We start from the raw sequence: 13,881 nt of genomic DNA on the forward strand, positions 1-13,881 counted from the left end.
TTGAACGCTGTTTTTCCTGGTACAACGGCGCCAAATAAATGGACAATTTGGATATATATGGACGGAATTAATCGAACTAAAGGACCATTTGTGATGTTTATGGGACATATTGGAGTGCCAACAAAAGAATCTCGTCAAAGGTAATGCATGTTTTATATTTTATTTCTGCGTTTTGAGTAGCGCCGGCATGGTTGAAATTGTCAACAAAGAGAGTGTAGCCTTTGGACTATCATCAGATAATAGCATCTTATGCTTTCGCCGAAAAGCCTTTTTGAAATCTGACATGTTGGCTGGATTCACAATGAGTGTAGCTTTAATTTGGTATCTTATATGTGTAATTTAATAAAGTTTGATTTTATTGATTTTTTTTTTAATCTGGCGCTCTACATTTTAGCAGGCTGTTGGGACGCAAGCGTCCCGCGATCCCAGAGAGGTTAACCTCTAATTCCTCCCAAACCCGGATCCGGGAGCACCCCCATCAGTAAAAAAGCTGACTAGCATAGCCTAGCATAGCGTCACAAGTAAATACTAGCATCTAAATATCATTAAATCACAAGTCCAAGACACCAGATGAAAGATACACATCTTGTGAATCCAGCCATCATTTCTGATTTTTAAAATGTTTTACAGGGAAGACACAATATGTAAATCTATTAGCTAACCACGTTAGCAAAAGACACCACTTTTTTTACTCCACCATTTTTTTACTCCATCAGTAGCTATCACAAATTCGACCAAATAAAGATATAAATAGCCACTAACCAAGAAACAACTTCATCAGATGACAGTCTGATAACATATTTATTGTATAGCATATGTTTTGTTATTTTTTTTTGCATATTTCAGGTATAAATCATAGTTTACCATTGCAGCCACCATCACAACTCTCACCAAAGCGACTAGAATAACTACAGAGAGCAACGTGTATTACCTAATTACTCATCATAAAACATTTCTTAAAAATACACAGCGTACAGCAATTGAAAGACACAGATCTTGTGAATCCAGACAATATTTCAGATTTTCTAAGTGTTTTACAGCGAAAACACAATATAACGTTATATTAGCTTACCACAATAGCAAACATCACAACAGCATTGATTCAAGCCGAACATAGCGATAACGTATAAACCACCAAAAGATATTAATTTTTTCACTAACCTTCTCAGAATTCTTCAGATGACAGTCCTATAACATCATATTACACAATGCATATAGAGTTTGTTCGAAAATGTGCATATTTAGCGGCACAAATCGTGGTTATACAATGTGATTAGTGACCAAAACATCAGGCAATCTGTCCGGCGCCATCTTGGAGAGGCACCTATTCTAATCGAAAACTATTCATAAACTTGACTAAAAAATACAAGTTGGACAGCAAATGAAAGATAAATTAGTTCTTAATGCAATCGCTGCGTTAGATTTTGAAAATTAACGTTACTGCGCAATACAGCGTGCGCTAAAGCGAGACCGCACCATAATTCATGGCGGAATTATTATTTGACATTTGTCAACATAAGTACGAATTAACAGCATAAAGACGGCTTACTATTAGCTGAGCTTCCATCAGAATCTTGGGCAAGGTGTCCTTTCTCCAGAACAATCGTCTTTGGGTTGAAAGATGTCCTCTTGTCCTGTCGAAATAGCCGCTAACGTTAGCCACCCACTGGAGAGGTGTCCAGCTCGTGAAAGCGCATCACAAAGAAATCCAGGAAAATCGCAATAAACTGCTATAAACTGCTATAAGTCGGTTTAAATTAATTACCTTATGAAGTTTTTAAGACAAAAAACAAATGAAATCAGAGCCGGAGATATAGAACTGCTAAACCGAAAGCTTTTGAAGAAGCCATGCCGATGTACTTCTTGCGTCAGGCGCCCGGTCGAAAAGGCCGGTACTTCCGTTCCAAGACGTTTTATACTCCCCCAGATGGTGCTATCCGCTCCATTCAAAGTCTCACCGCTTACTGACATCTAGGGGAAGGCGTATGCAGTGCATGTAGCCCCATAGCTTTTAAGGGAATTTATAAACCGACCCTGGAACAGAGACCTCAATTTCAGAAATCTCACTTCTTGACAGGAAGTGTGCTGTAGAATGAGTTCTGTTTCACTCAGAGAAATAATTCAAACGGTTTTAGAAACTAGAGAGTGTTTTCTATCCAATAGTAATAATAATATGCATATTGTACGAGCAAGAATTGAGTACGAGGCAGTTTAATTTGGGAACGATAAATGTCCAAGTTGAAACAGCACCCCCTGTAGCACCAAGAGGTTAATTAAAGTGGCTATGCAAAGATGATAACAACAGAGATTAGCAGCGGTGTAAAAGAGGGGGAGAGGGTGTGTGTGGGGGGGAAAAGCAAATAGTCTGGGTAGCCATTTGATCAGGAGTCTTATGGCTTGGGGGTAGAAGCTATTTAGAAGTCTCTTGAACCTAGACTTGGTGCTCCGGTACCGGAGAGAACAACAGCAGAGAGAACAGTGACTAGGGTGGCTCGAGTCTTTGACAATTTTTAGGGCATTCCTCTGACACCACATGGTATAGAGGTCCTGGATGGCAGGAAGCTTGGCCCCAGTGATGTACTGGGCCGTTCGCACTACCCTCTGTAGTGACTTGCTGTCGAAGGCCAAGCAGTTGCCATACCAGGCAGTGATGCAACCAGTCAGGATGCTCTCGGTGGTGCAGCTGTAGAACCTTTTGAGGATCCGAGGACCCATGACAAATCTTTTCAGTCTCCTCTAGGTTTTGTAGTGCCCTCTTCACGACTGTCTTGGTGTGTTTGGACCATTCTAGTTTGTTGGTGATGTGGACACGAAGGAACTTGAAGCTCTCAACCTGCTCCACTACAGCCCCGTCGATGAGAATGGGGGTGTGCTCGGTCCTCCTTTGCCTGTAGTCCACAATCATCTCCTTAGTCTTGGTTATGTTGAGGGATAGGTTGTTGTTCTGGCACCACCCGGCCAGGTCTCTGACCTCCCTGAAGACTGTCTTGTCGTTGTCGGTGATCAGGCCTACCACTGTTGTGTCGTCTGCAAACTTAATGATGGTGTTGGAGTCATGCCTGGCCATGCAGTCATGGGTGAACATATGTGTTGCTACCTACCCTCACCACCTGGGGGCGGCCCGTCAGGAAGTCCAGGATCCAGTTGCAGATGGAGGTGTTTAGTCCCTGGATCCTTAGCTTAGTGATGAGCTTTGTGGGTACTATGGTGTTGAACGCTGAGCTGTAGTCAATGAATAGCATTCTCACATAGGTGTTCCTTTTGTTCAGGTGGGAAAGGGCAGTGTGGAGTGCAATTGAGATTGTGAATGTTGACCTGTTTAAAGGTCTTACTCACGTCGGCTATGGAGAGCGTGATCACACAGTCATCCGGAACATCTGATGCTCTCATGCATGCCTCAGTGTTGCTTGCCTCGAAGCGATTTAGCACGTCTGGTAGGATCGTGTCACTGGGCAGCTCGCGGCTGTACTTCCCTTTGTAGTCTGTAATAGTTTGCAAGCCCTGCCACATAAGACGAGCGTCGGAGCCGGTGTAGTACGATTCAATCTTAGCCCTGTATTGACGCTTTGCCTGTTTGATGGTTCGTCGGAGGGCATAGCATGATTTCTTTTAAGCTTCCGGGTTAGAGTCCCGCACCTTGAAAGCGGTAGCTCTATCCTTTAGCTCAGTGCGAATATTGCCTGTAATCCATGGCTTCTGGTTGGGGTATGTACATACAGTCACTGTGGGGACGACGTCCTCGATGCACTTATTGATAAAGCCAGTGACTGATGTGTTGTACTCCTCAATGCCATCGGAAAAATCCCGGAACATGTTCCAGTCTTTGATAGCAAAACAGTCCTGTAGTTTAGCATCTGCTTCATCTGACCACTTTTTTTATAGACCGAGTCAGTTTGCTTCCTGCTTTAATTTTTGCTTGTAAGCAGGAATCAGGAGGATAGAATTGTTGTCGGATTTACCAAATGGAGGGCGTGGGAGAGCTTTGTACGCACCTCTGTGTGTGGAGTACAGGTGATCTAGAATTGTTTTCCCTCTGGTTGTACATTTAACATGTTGATAGAAATTAGGTAGAACTGATTTAAGTTTCCCTGCATTAAAATTTCCGTCCACTAGGAGCGCCGCGTCTGGGTGAGCGGTTTCCTGTTTGCTTATTTCCTTATACAACTGACTAAATGCGGTCTTAGTGCCAGTAAATAAACAGCCACAAAAAGTATAGCTGAAAACTCTCTAGGCAAGTAGTGTGGTCTGCAATTTATCGCAAGATCCTCTACTTCAGGCGAGCAAAATCTAGAGACTTCCTTAGATTTCGTGCACCAGCTGTTGTTTACAAATATGCACAGACCCCCCCCCCCCCCTCGTCTTACCGGAGTGTGCTGTTCTATCTTGCCGGTGCAGCGTATATCCCGCTAGCTGAATATTCATGTCATCATTCAGCCACGATTCCATGAAACATAAGATATTACAGTTTATGTCCCGTTGGTAGGATATTCGTGATCGTACCTCATCTAATTTATTGTCCAATGATTGCACGCTGGCGAGAAATATTGACAGTAACGGCAGCTTTTCCACTCGCCTTCTGCGGATCCTTACAAGGCATCCTGCTCTGTGTCCTCTGTACCTGCGTCTCTTCCTCTTGCAAATAACTGGGATGTTGGCCTGGTCGGGTGTTCGGAGAATGTCCTGTGCATCCTGCTTGTTGAAAAAAAAAATTGGGGTCTAATCCGAGGTGAGTGATCGCTGTCCTGATATCCAGAAGCTCTTGTTTGCCGTAAGATAAGGTTGCAGAAACATTATGTACAAAATAAGTTACAAATAATGAGAGAAAAAAATACAAAATAGCATAATTGGTTGGGCGCCTGTAAAATTACTGCCATTTCTTCCGGCGCCATCTTACATTTTACCACAGACTCCAATCAAGTTGATCTCAAGGATGATCAATGGAAACAGATTTTTGGTATTGGTGTTTTTTATTTGTAATACATTTGTAAAAATGTCTAAAAACCTGTTTTTCGCTTCATTATTATGGGGTATTGTGTGTAGATTGATGAGGAAATCTATTGAATCAATTTTAGAATAAGGCTGTAACGTAACAAAATGTTGAAAAAGTCAAGGGGTCTGAATACCTTCTGAATGCACTGTACTTTGTATCCCTCATTTACTGAAGTGTTTCCTTTATTTTAGGAGTTCCCTGTAAAATGGATGGAGAGGTATCGCTTTAGTCGCAACAAAATGGAATATGATGTTGCGGATAAAGGTAGCAATGATACAATTTTATGTGTACAACATCTAAAGACCTTCTTTGCCGTTATCAAAAGGACGTATTTGGGTGTTTTTGAAGCCTATGTTCATGTTTTTTCAGGGCCCCCATATTACACAATAAGGATGAAGAATTGATTTGCTTTGGGTATGTTTCTCGAAAACAATTGAAGTAACAAAAAAGGTGTGTGGACCTTTCTGTGACATTCCATTCACATCAAAAATAGAGATTTGGTTGTAAAAAATAACTTATCCTTTAAAATCCTGGATGGGCATCACCCAGGAGAGCTGGGGTCAACATGTCAGGGAGGCTAGCATGTCACAGACATGGGTCCTCTGTCTCCAAGATCTCACGTCGAGCTATGTACGATTCACTTAGTATAAAGCTAGTTGTGTATTGTTTGTCTTCGGGAACTGTCCAACTGGCAACAGCTCTGGTGGACATTCCCCACCTTTGTTTTTACACTGCTGCTACTCGCTGTTTATTATCTATGTATAGTCACTTTACCCCTACCTACATGTACAAATGACCTCAACTAACCTGTACTCCCTCACATTGACTCAGTGCCGGTAACCCCTGTATATAGCCTCGTTATTGATATGCCATTTTAGTGTTACTTTTATTTTATTTAGTAAATATTTTATGAACTGCATTGTTGGTTAAGGGCTTGTAAGTAATCATAATCCTTATATAAATAGGCCCTTTTAATTGTGTCTGGCTTGCCATTCCAAATAAAATGAAAATGTTTTGCTCATAAATTTTAAAAACAGGTTGCTAGGTGTAGGCAAGACCATAAGCAAATAGGTCATCCGGGATATGACTAAAGTGTAAATCAGGGTTATTTTTCCGCAAATAGACTGGTATTTTCCTTTCCATGGTAGCAAAATCTTTTCATTTTTGCTAACTTTTTATACAAATGTATTGGATTGAGAATGTCTTTCTTTCGGGATATGTATACAGAGTATGTCCACATAACCGTCAGACCATTTTATTGGTCAACTACACAGTAATGTTAAAATTGTATTTGTTAGTGATCCAATATGTAATATTGTACACTTATCATAATTTGGTTGTAATTCAGAGAAGTTAGAAAATGTATCTAGTCCTTCTATGAGGCTGTGGAGGGATCCAAATTGTGGGTTTAAAAGAAAACATCAATCAGCATACAATGACATCTTTGTTTTAAAGCCCTGGATTTCTAACCACTTGATGTTATTTTTGGATATGATTTTAACAGCTAACATTTCGATGGCAATAATAAATAGATATGCCGATAGTGGACAACCTTGTTTTACTTTCCTCTTGACCGTTTAAAACATTCTGGGAATTAGCCATTATTTACTATTTTACACCTAGGGTTACTATACATAACTTTAACCCATTTTATAAGAGATTCTCTGAAATGTTTATATTCCAGGCATTTATGTATCCTGGAAGGATATTGACCTCATTCCGTCAGTAGAGGATGCTTGGTTATTCTTTAAAAGTGCTTTCCTCACCATCTTAAATAAGCATGCCCCATTAAAAAAAATCAGAACTAAGAACAGATATAGCCCTTGGTTCACTCCAGACGTGACTGACCTAGACCAGCACAAAAACATCCTGTGGCATACTGCATTAGCATTGAATAGCTCCTGCGATATGCAACTTTTCAGGGAAGTTAGGAACCAATATACACAGGCAGTTAGGAAAGAAAAGGCTAGCTTTTTCAAACAGAAATTTGCATCTTGTAGCACAAACTCCAAAAAGTTCTGCGACACTGTAAAGTCCATGGAGAATAAGAGCACCTCCTCCCAGCTGCCCACTGCACTGAGGCTAGGAAACACTGTCACCACCGATAAATCCACAATAATCGAGAATTTCAATAAGCATTTTTCTACGGCTGGCCGTGCTTTCCACCTGGCTACCCCTACACCGGTCAACAGCTCTGCACCCCCCACAGCAACTTGCCCAAGCCTCCCCCATTTCTCCTTCACCCAAATCCAGATAGCTGATGTTCAGAAATTCTGAAAGAGCCCCTACAAATCAGCTCGGCTAGACAACCTGGACCCTCTCTTTCTAAAACTATCCGCTGCAATTGTTGCAACCTCTATTACTAGCCTGTTCAACCTCTCTTTTGTATCGTCTGAGATCCCTAAAAATTGGAAAGCTGCCGCGGTCATCCCCCTCTTCAAAGGGGGAGACACTCTAGACCCAAACTGTTACAGCTCTATATCCGTCCTGCCATGCCTTTCTAAAGTCTTCGAAAGCCATGTTAACAAACAGATCACCGACCATTTTGAATTCCACCGTACCTTTTCCGCAATGCAATCTGGTTTCCGAGGTGGTCATGCCACGCTCAAGGTACAAAACGATATCATAACCGCCATCAATAAAAGACAATACTGTGCAGCCGTCTTCAGCGACCTGGCCAAGGCTTTCGACTCTGTCAATCTCCACATTCTTATCGGCAGACTCAACAGCCTTGGTTTCTCAAATGTCTGCCTCGCCTGGTTCACTAACTACTTCTCAGATAGAGTTCAGTTTGTCCGGACCTCTGGCAGTCTCTATGGGGGTCCCACAGGGTTCAATTCTCGGGCCGACTATTTTCTCTGTATATATCAACGATGTCGCTCTTGCTGCTGGTGATTCCCTGATCCACCTCTACGCAGACGACACCGTTCTGTATAATTCTGGCCCCCCTTTGGACAATGTGTTAACAAACCTCCAGATGAGCTTCAATGCCATAAAACACTCCTTCCGTGGCCTCCAACTGCTCTTAAATGCAAGTAAAACTAAATGCATGCTCTTCAACCGATCGCTGCCCGCACCCACCCGCCTGTCAAGCATCACTACTCTGGACGGTTCTGACTTAGAATACGTAGACAACTACAAATACCTGGGTGTCTGGTTAGACTGTAAACTCTCCTTCCAGACTCAGATTAAGCATCTCCAATCCAAAATGTAATCTAGAATCGGCTTCCTATTTCGCAACAAAGCGTCCTTCACTCATGCTGCCAAAGATACCCTCGTAAAACTGACTATCCTACCGATACTTGACTTCGGCGATGTCATTTACAAAATAGCCTCCAACACTCTACTCAGCAAATTGGATGCAGTCTATCACAGTGTCATCTGTTTTTTCACCAAAGCCCCATATACTACCCACCACTGCGACCTGTATGCTCTCGCTGGCTGGCCCTCGCTTCATATTTGTCACCAAACCAACTGGTTCCAGGTCATCTATAAGTCTTCGCTAGGTAAAGCCCCGCCTTATCTCAGAACACTGGTCACCACAGCAGCACCCACCGGTACTACGCACTCCAGCAGGTATATTTCACTGACCATCCCCAAAGCCAACTCCTCCTTTGGCCGCCTTTCCTTCCAGTTCTCTGCTGCCAATGACTGGAACGAATTGCAAAAATCACTGAAGCTGGAGTCTTATATCTCCCTCACTAACTTTAAGCATCAGCTGTCAGAGCAGCTTACCGATCATTGCGCCTGTACACAGCCCATCTGTAAATAGCCCACCCAACCACCTCATCCCCATGTTGTTATTTATTTTTTCTCCTTTGCACCCCACCTCTACTTGCACATTAATCTTCTGCACATCTATCACTCCAGTGTTTAATTGCTAAATTGTAATTATTTCGCCACTATGGCCTATTCATTGCCATACCTCCCTAATCTTACTACATATGCACACATTGTATATAGATTTTTCTATTGTGTTTTTGACTGTACGTTTGTTTATCCCATGTGTAACTCTGTGTTGTTTTTCTCACATTGCTTTGCTTTATCTTGGCCAGGTCACAGTTGTAAATGAGAACTTTTTCTCAACTGGCCTGCCTGGTTAAATAAAGGTAAAATAAATAAATAAATGAAAATATATAAACTCCAGTCATACTTGATGTTTCATAATGTTCTGATGTTTCCAGTACTTGTCTTATATTATCTCCAATGTATCGTCCATGTAAAAACATGGATGAATAATATCCGATAATACCTTTTAAATTCTATGCGCTATGCATTTTGCTAGAATTTTTGAATCACAACACTGAAATGTAAGAGGCCTCCAATTTTATAAAAGGACTGGATCTTTATATTTCCCACTTGTATCCTGTTTCAGTAATAATTACATCCAATCTTCTTGTTGAGTGTCAGATAATCTACCATTGATATAGGAGTGGTTAAAACATGTAATAATGGTCCTCTGAGTATATCATAAAAGGTTTGGTATACCTCCACTGGTATGCCATCCAGTCCTGGAGTTTTCCCAGACTTAAAGGCTTTAATTGCATCAAGAAGTTCCTCCTCTGTAATTTGGCCTTCACACAAGTCTTTCTGTACAGCTGTTAATTTGACATTATTTCTAGAAAGAAAATCCATACAATTATCTTCGGTTAGTGGAGATCCCCCCCCCCTCCCATCGTCTCTTGCCAACTCTCCCTTCCCCTTTGCACCGCCATATTTCTCCTCCTCCTCTTACCTGCTTACCATCTATCACCCCTTCTCTCCTTCTCCCCTCTCTCTCTTTTTCTCCGACCACATGTTCTAACAAAGCCCATGCTCTGACCACATGTTCTGTGTCTCTCTCCCTCTGTGTTTGTGTGTCGTCCTGCAGCCTGCCTGATGTGTGGGTGAACGAGACGGAGCGTTCTCAGCTGAAGACTAAAGTGGTTCACTTATCCCAGCTACCACAGGACACCGCTATGCTACTAGACCCCAACATCTACAGGTCAGTGTGCGTGCGTGCGTTGATCAATAAGTTGTGATCACAGTAAAATCTGGATGCCCCCAAAATAAAGTACACTTCATGGCCAAAAGCATGTGGACTCCCCTCCATTTGAGTGGATTCGGCTCTTTCAGCCACACCCGTTGCTGACAGGTGTATAAAATCGAACACACAGCCATTCAATCTCCATAGACAAACATTGGCAGTAGAATGGCCCATACGTAAGAGCTCAGTGACTTTCAACGGGGTACCGTCATAGGATGCCAACTTTCCAACAAGTCAGTTCGTCAAATCTCTGCCCTGCTAGAGCTGTTCCGGTCAACTGTAAGGGCTGTTATTGTGAAGTGGAAACATCTAAGAGCAACAGCGGCTCAGCCGCAAAGTGGTAGGCCACACAAGCTCACAGAACGGGACCGCGAGTGCTGAAGCGAATAGCGCGTAAAAATCGTCTTTTCTCAGTTGCAACACGCACTACAAAGTTCCAAACTGCCTCTGGAAGCAACGTCAACACAAGAACTGTTCGTCGGGAGAATCATGAAATTGGTTTCCATGGCCGTACACAAGCCTAAGATCACCATGCGCAATGCCAAGCGTCAGCTGGAGTGGTGTAAAGCTCGGCGCCATTGGACTCTGGAGCAGTGGAAACGCATTCTCTGGAGTCATGAACTACGCTTCACTATCTGGGGAAGGCCTTTTGCTGTTTCAGCCCGTGGAGGCTGCTGAGGGGAGGGTGGCTCATAATGGCTGGAATGGAGTGGTATCAACCACATGGAAACCACGTCTTTGATTTGTTTGATACCATTCCATTTACTCCATTCAGGTCATTATTATGAGCCGTCCTCCACTCAGCAGCCTCCACTGGTTTCAGCATGACAATGCCCCCGTGCACAAAGCGAGGTCCATATAGAAAAGTTTTTTCCGAAATCGGTGTGGAAGAACTTGACTGGCCTGCCCAGAGCTCTGACCTCAACCCCATAGAACACATTTGGGATGAATTGGAACGCCGACTGCCAGCCAGGCCTAATCGCCCAACATCAGTGCCCGACCTCACTAATACTCGTGTGGCTGAATGGAAGCAAGTCCCTGCAGCAATATTCCATCATCTAGTGGAAAGCCTTACCAGAAAAATGGCTGTTATAGCAGCAATGGGGGGATCAACTCCATATTAATGCACAAGATTTTGGAATGAGATGTTCAACGAGCGTACTACTTTTGGCCATGTAGTGCCTTAATACCATAAGCTCTGAGTGGCCAAAGATGCGCCCCTGTCCGTGATCTGTGCCATCTCTCTGCACATTACTGCTACCCACAAGGTGGCGCCAACCCTTGACTTCCCCTCTAGAAAACCAGGTCGCAAAGAGATCAACATCCGACGAGCTTCTCCTTCACGTCTCTATGGATTAAAATGACCATTATTGAGCCTCTTCACATTCACACCACTCACCAAGAACAAAATGATGTCAAGCCTAAAAAAAGAGAAGTGGTAATGAAACTGCCATTTCCCATGTGAGATGTGTGTTCTCTGTGTATGTGTAGAGGCAGGTGTCCTATGCTCATAAATGCTGTCCCAGCCTTCTCCAATGCTATTGGCTGCAGTTAAAGCTGGAGAGGAATATGAGGTGAGGTATAAGCACACTGCCATTAGAACTAAGGGCAAGGTTCACCATGATAATGCATGGTCAAGTGGCTTTGGCTAAGACCTGAAGGCAATATAGCCCCCTCAGAGTGACCAGGCTAGCAGCTTGAATCCCCCTCATAGTATCCATTATATTAAGATCTCTGCAGCACTGTGTAGGGCAGGGCTATCCTTCAATGCGCCGTACTTCCATAGCCACGGCAAGGTAATGGAAAATAAGGTTAGGATTATGACCTGCCATAAAAGACTGAAAATGATTACTGAAACAATGTGCCTAAAATAACAAAACGGTCATAAATCAGGAGATATATGGCACGCAACAGAGGCACGGCTCCAGTCCTGTCCCATCGATTTTAGGGAGAGAGGGGACAGGTACTGATGATTTTAACTTTGCATGATGGCGCGACAGAAAAAAAAGACTTCCGGACAATGTCGTCTGACTCAGTATGAATGTGCCTGATAAAGACAATCTGACACACTCTCTCCCTCCCTCCCCTGTATGGCTCACTTGGTAGAGCATGGCACTTGCAAAACCGGTGTTGTTGGTTCGATTCCCACTGGGAACCAGTATGAAAATGTATGCACTCTCTACTGTAAGTCGCTCTGGATATGAGCGTCTGCTAAATGACTAAAATGTAAATGTCTTCACATACGCTCTGTTATGTCTCCTCAGACCGTTACCACAGAAGCAGCTGAAGCGAAGGTAAGCATTACATGTCAAGAGCTGATCCTTTCATTGTCCCTACAGCCTACAATCTCACATCTTTTTCCTTATTTGCAGTCTGTAAGGAGTCTTCTGTGGACAGAGGACTACAGAAGGGAAGAACTCCTGTTCTTAGGATGTGGGTCTATATGGGAGCCTCTACGTCTGTCGTTCCTTGAAAGGAGGAGACGAGCAGAAGGGACCCTGGACAGAGGAGAGATGTTACATCCTTTTTCTGGGTAGAGTAGAGAATGTTTCCGCTTTCCTCTGTATTTTTAAACTCACCACTGCATCAGTCTGCAGTGAAAGTGGGTTAACCATTTAAAATGGTTCTGTTCTTTAAAAGGTAATGAATGTTTTATATTAAGTGCTAAACTTGAAAAGAAAAACATGTATAAAGGATTTTAAGTGTACTACTAAAACTATGGTTTGGTTGTTATACACAACTGCGTAAAGAAATAGTTTAATTGTGTAGAAAGTAACATACGGCATTTTTTGTAGACATTGTTGTAAATATTTTTTGCAGATTTGTAAGTTATTTTTATACCATGAAATACTGTAGTTTATTGTGAAGCATAATCTGTAATTATTGTTTCAATGTGAAAGCTCTTTTTGTAACCTATTATTGTTGAAATGATGTCAAATTAAATCATCAGTCCATATAATGTTCATATTGTCTCCGATGATTATGATAAAATGGGGATAATGGAAATGATGACTTGTATAGGCTACCCATTATTGCATGACAGTGCTTATTCTTGGGCTCTCTTGCTGTTGTCAACAATTTGATAGACACTATCTTCACTAGTTACCACAGCCACAAAGTAATAAACCCTGGCCATTTCTACAATTTATCTCCTTACAATTTGATTTTAAACCTAACCTTAACCATTACCACACTGCTATTATACCCTAACCTTAAATTAAGACCAAAAAGCCCATTTTTGTTTTCATTAAGTTTTACGATATAGCCAATTTAGACTTTGTGGCTGTGGTAACTAGTTGAAACCGATCGATACAGACGTGTACATTGAAGCATGACCTCTAACCTTCTAGCACCTGTGACCACTAACTACATTAGGGTTAACTAGAACTCCTTAACCCCAAGGCATGGCTAATTCATGAGTGTGTTATTATTATAGCCTATTTACCATGTATATGTATACAGTTCAACATTCATATGAGGACTTGTGAACTTAAATTTCACTCTGTATGTTGAAAGTGGAATATATCACCAATAAAACAAAGAAGGTAAAAGGATCTTGTTGAACAGCACTAACTATTGCAGTGTGTGTGTGTGTGTGTCCTCTTCCAGAGGGATAGTTCGCTCACTCCACTCATCTACTCATTATCTACAGGCCAGAGGAGTGAGGAGAGGGATAAGAGGCAGGAGAGTCAGGAGAGAGAGGAGAGGCATCTCAGTCATATTCCACCATAGCACAACAGCAGTACATCTCTGCACTGTACATACTATATCACCCCCCCCCCCCCCCCTTTAACACCTGGCCTGTCTTTTGGGAGGCAGGTTGACAGGCTGTCATATTGCCTTACATGACAGATGCGCACGCATA

At 42.5% G+C, this 13,881-nt stretch overlaps 1 protein-coding gene across 4 annotated transcripts in view; it reads left to right on the forward strand.

The window, feature by feature from the left end:
- The window catches only part of LOC139540432 (zinc finger protein aebp2-like), a 55,033-nt gene extending 41,444 nt beyond the window's left edge, over nt 1-13,589 (forward strand). For all 4 annotated transcript variants that reach the window (XM_071344244.1, XM_071344246.1, XM_071344245.1 and 1 more), the window contains exons 7-9: nt 9,861-9,974; nt 12,281-12,310; nt 12,389-13,589. In XM_071344244.1, coding sequence (XP_071200345.1) covers nt 9,861-9,974; nt 12,281-12,310; nt 12,389-12,395 — 151 coding nt within the window. In that variant the 3' untranslated portion in view covers nt 12,396-13,589. The remainder of the gene's footprint in view (nt 1-9,860; nt 9,975-12,280; nt 12,311-12,388) is intronic.
- Nucleotides 13,590-13,881: the final 292 nt, after the last annotated feature.

This window comes from Salvelinus alpinus, chromosome 15, assembly GCF_045679555.1.
Source record: "Salvelinus alpinus chromosome 15, SLU_Salpinus.1, whole genome shotgun sequence".
NCBI lineage: Eukaryota > Metazoa > Chordata > Actinopteri > Salmoniformes > Salmonidae > Salvelinus > Salvelinus alpinus.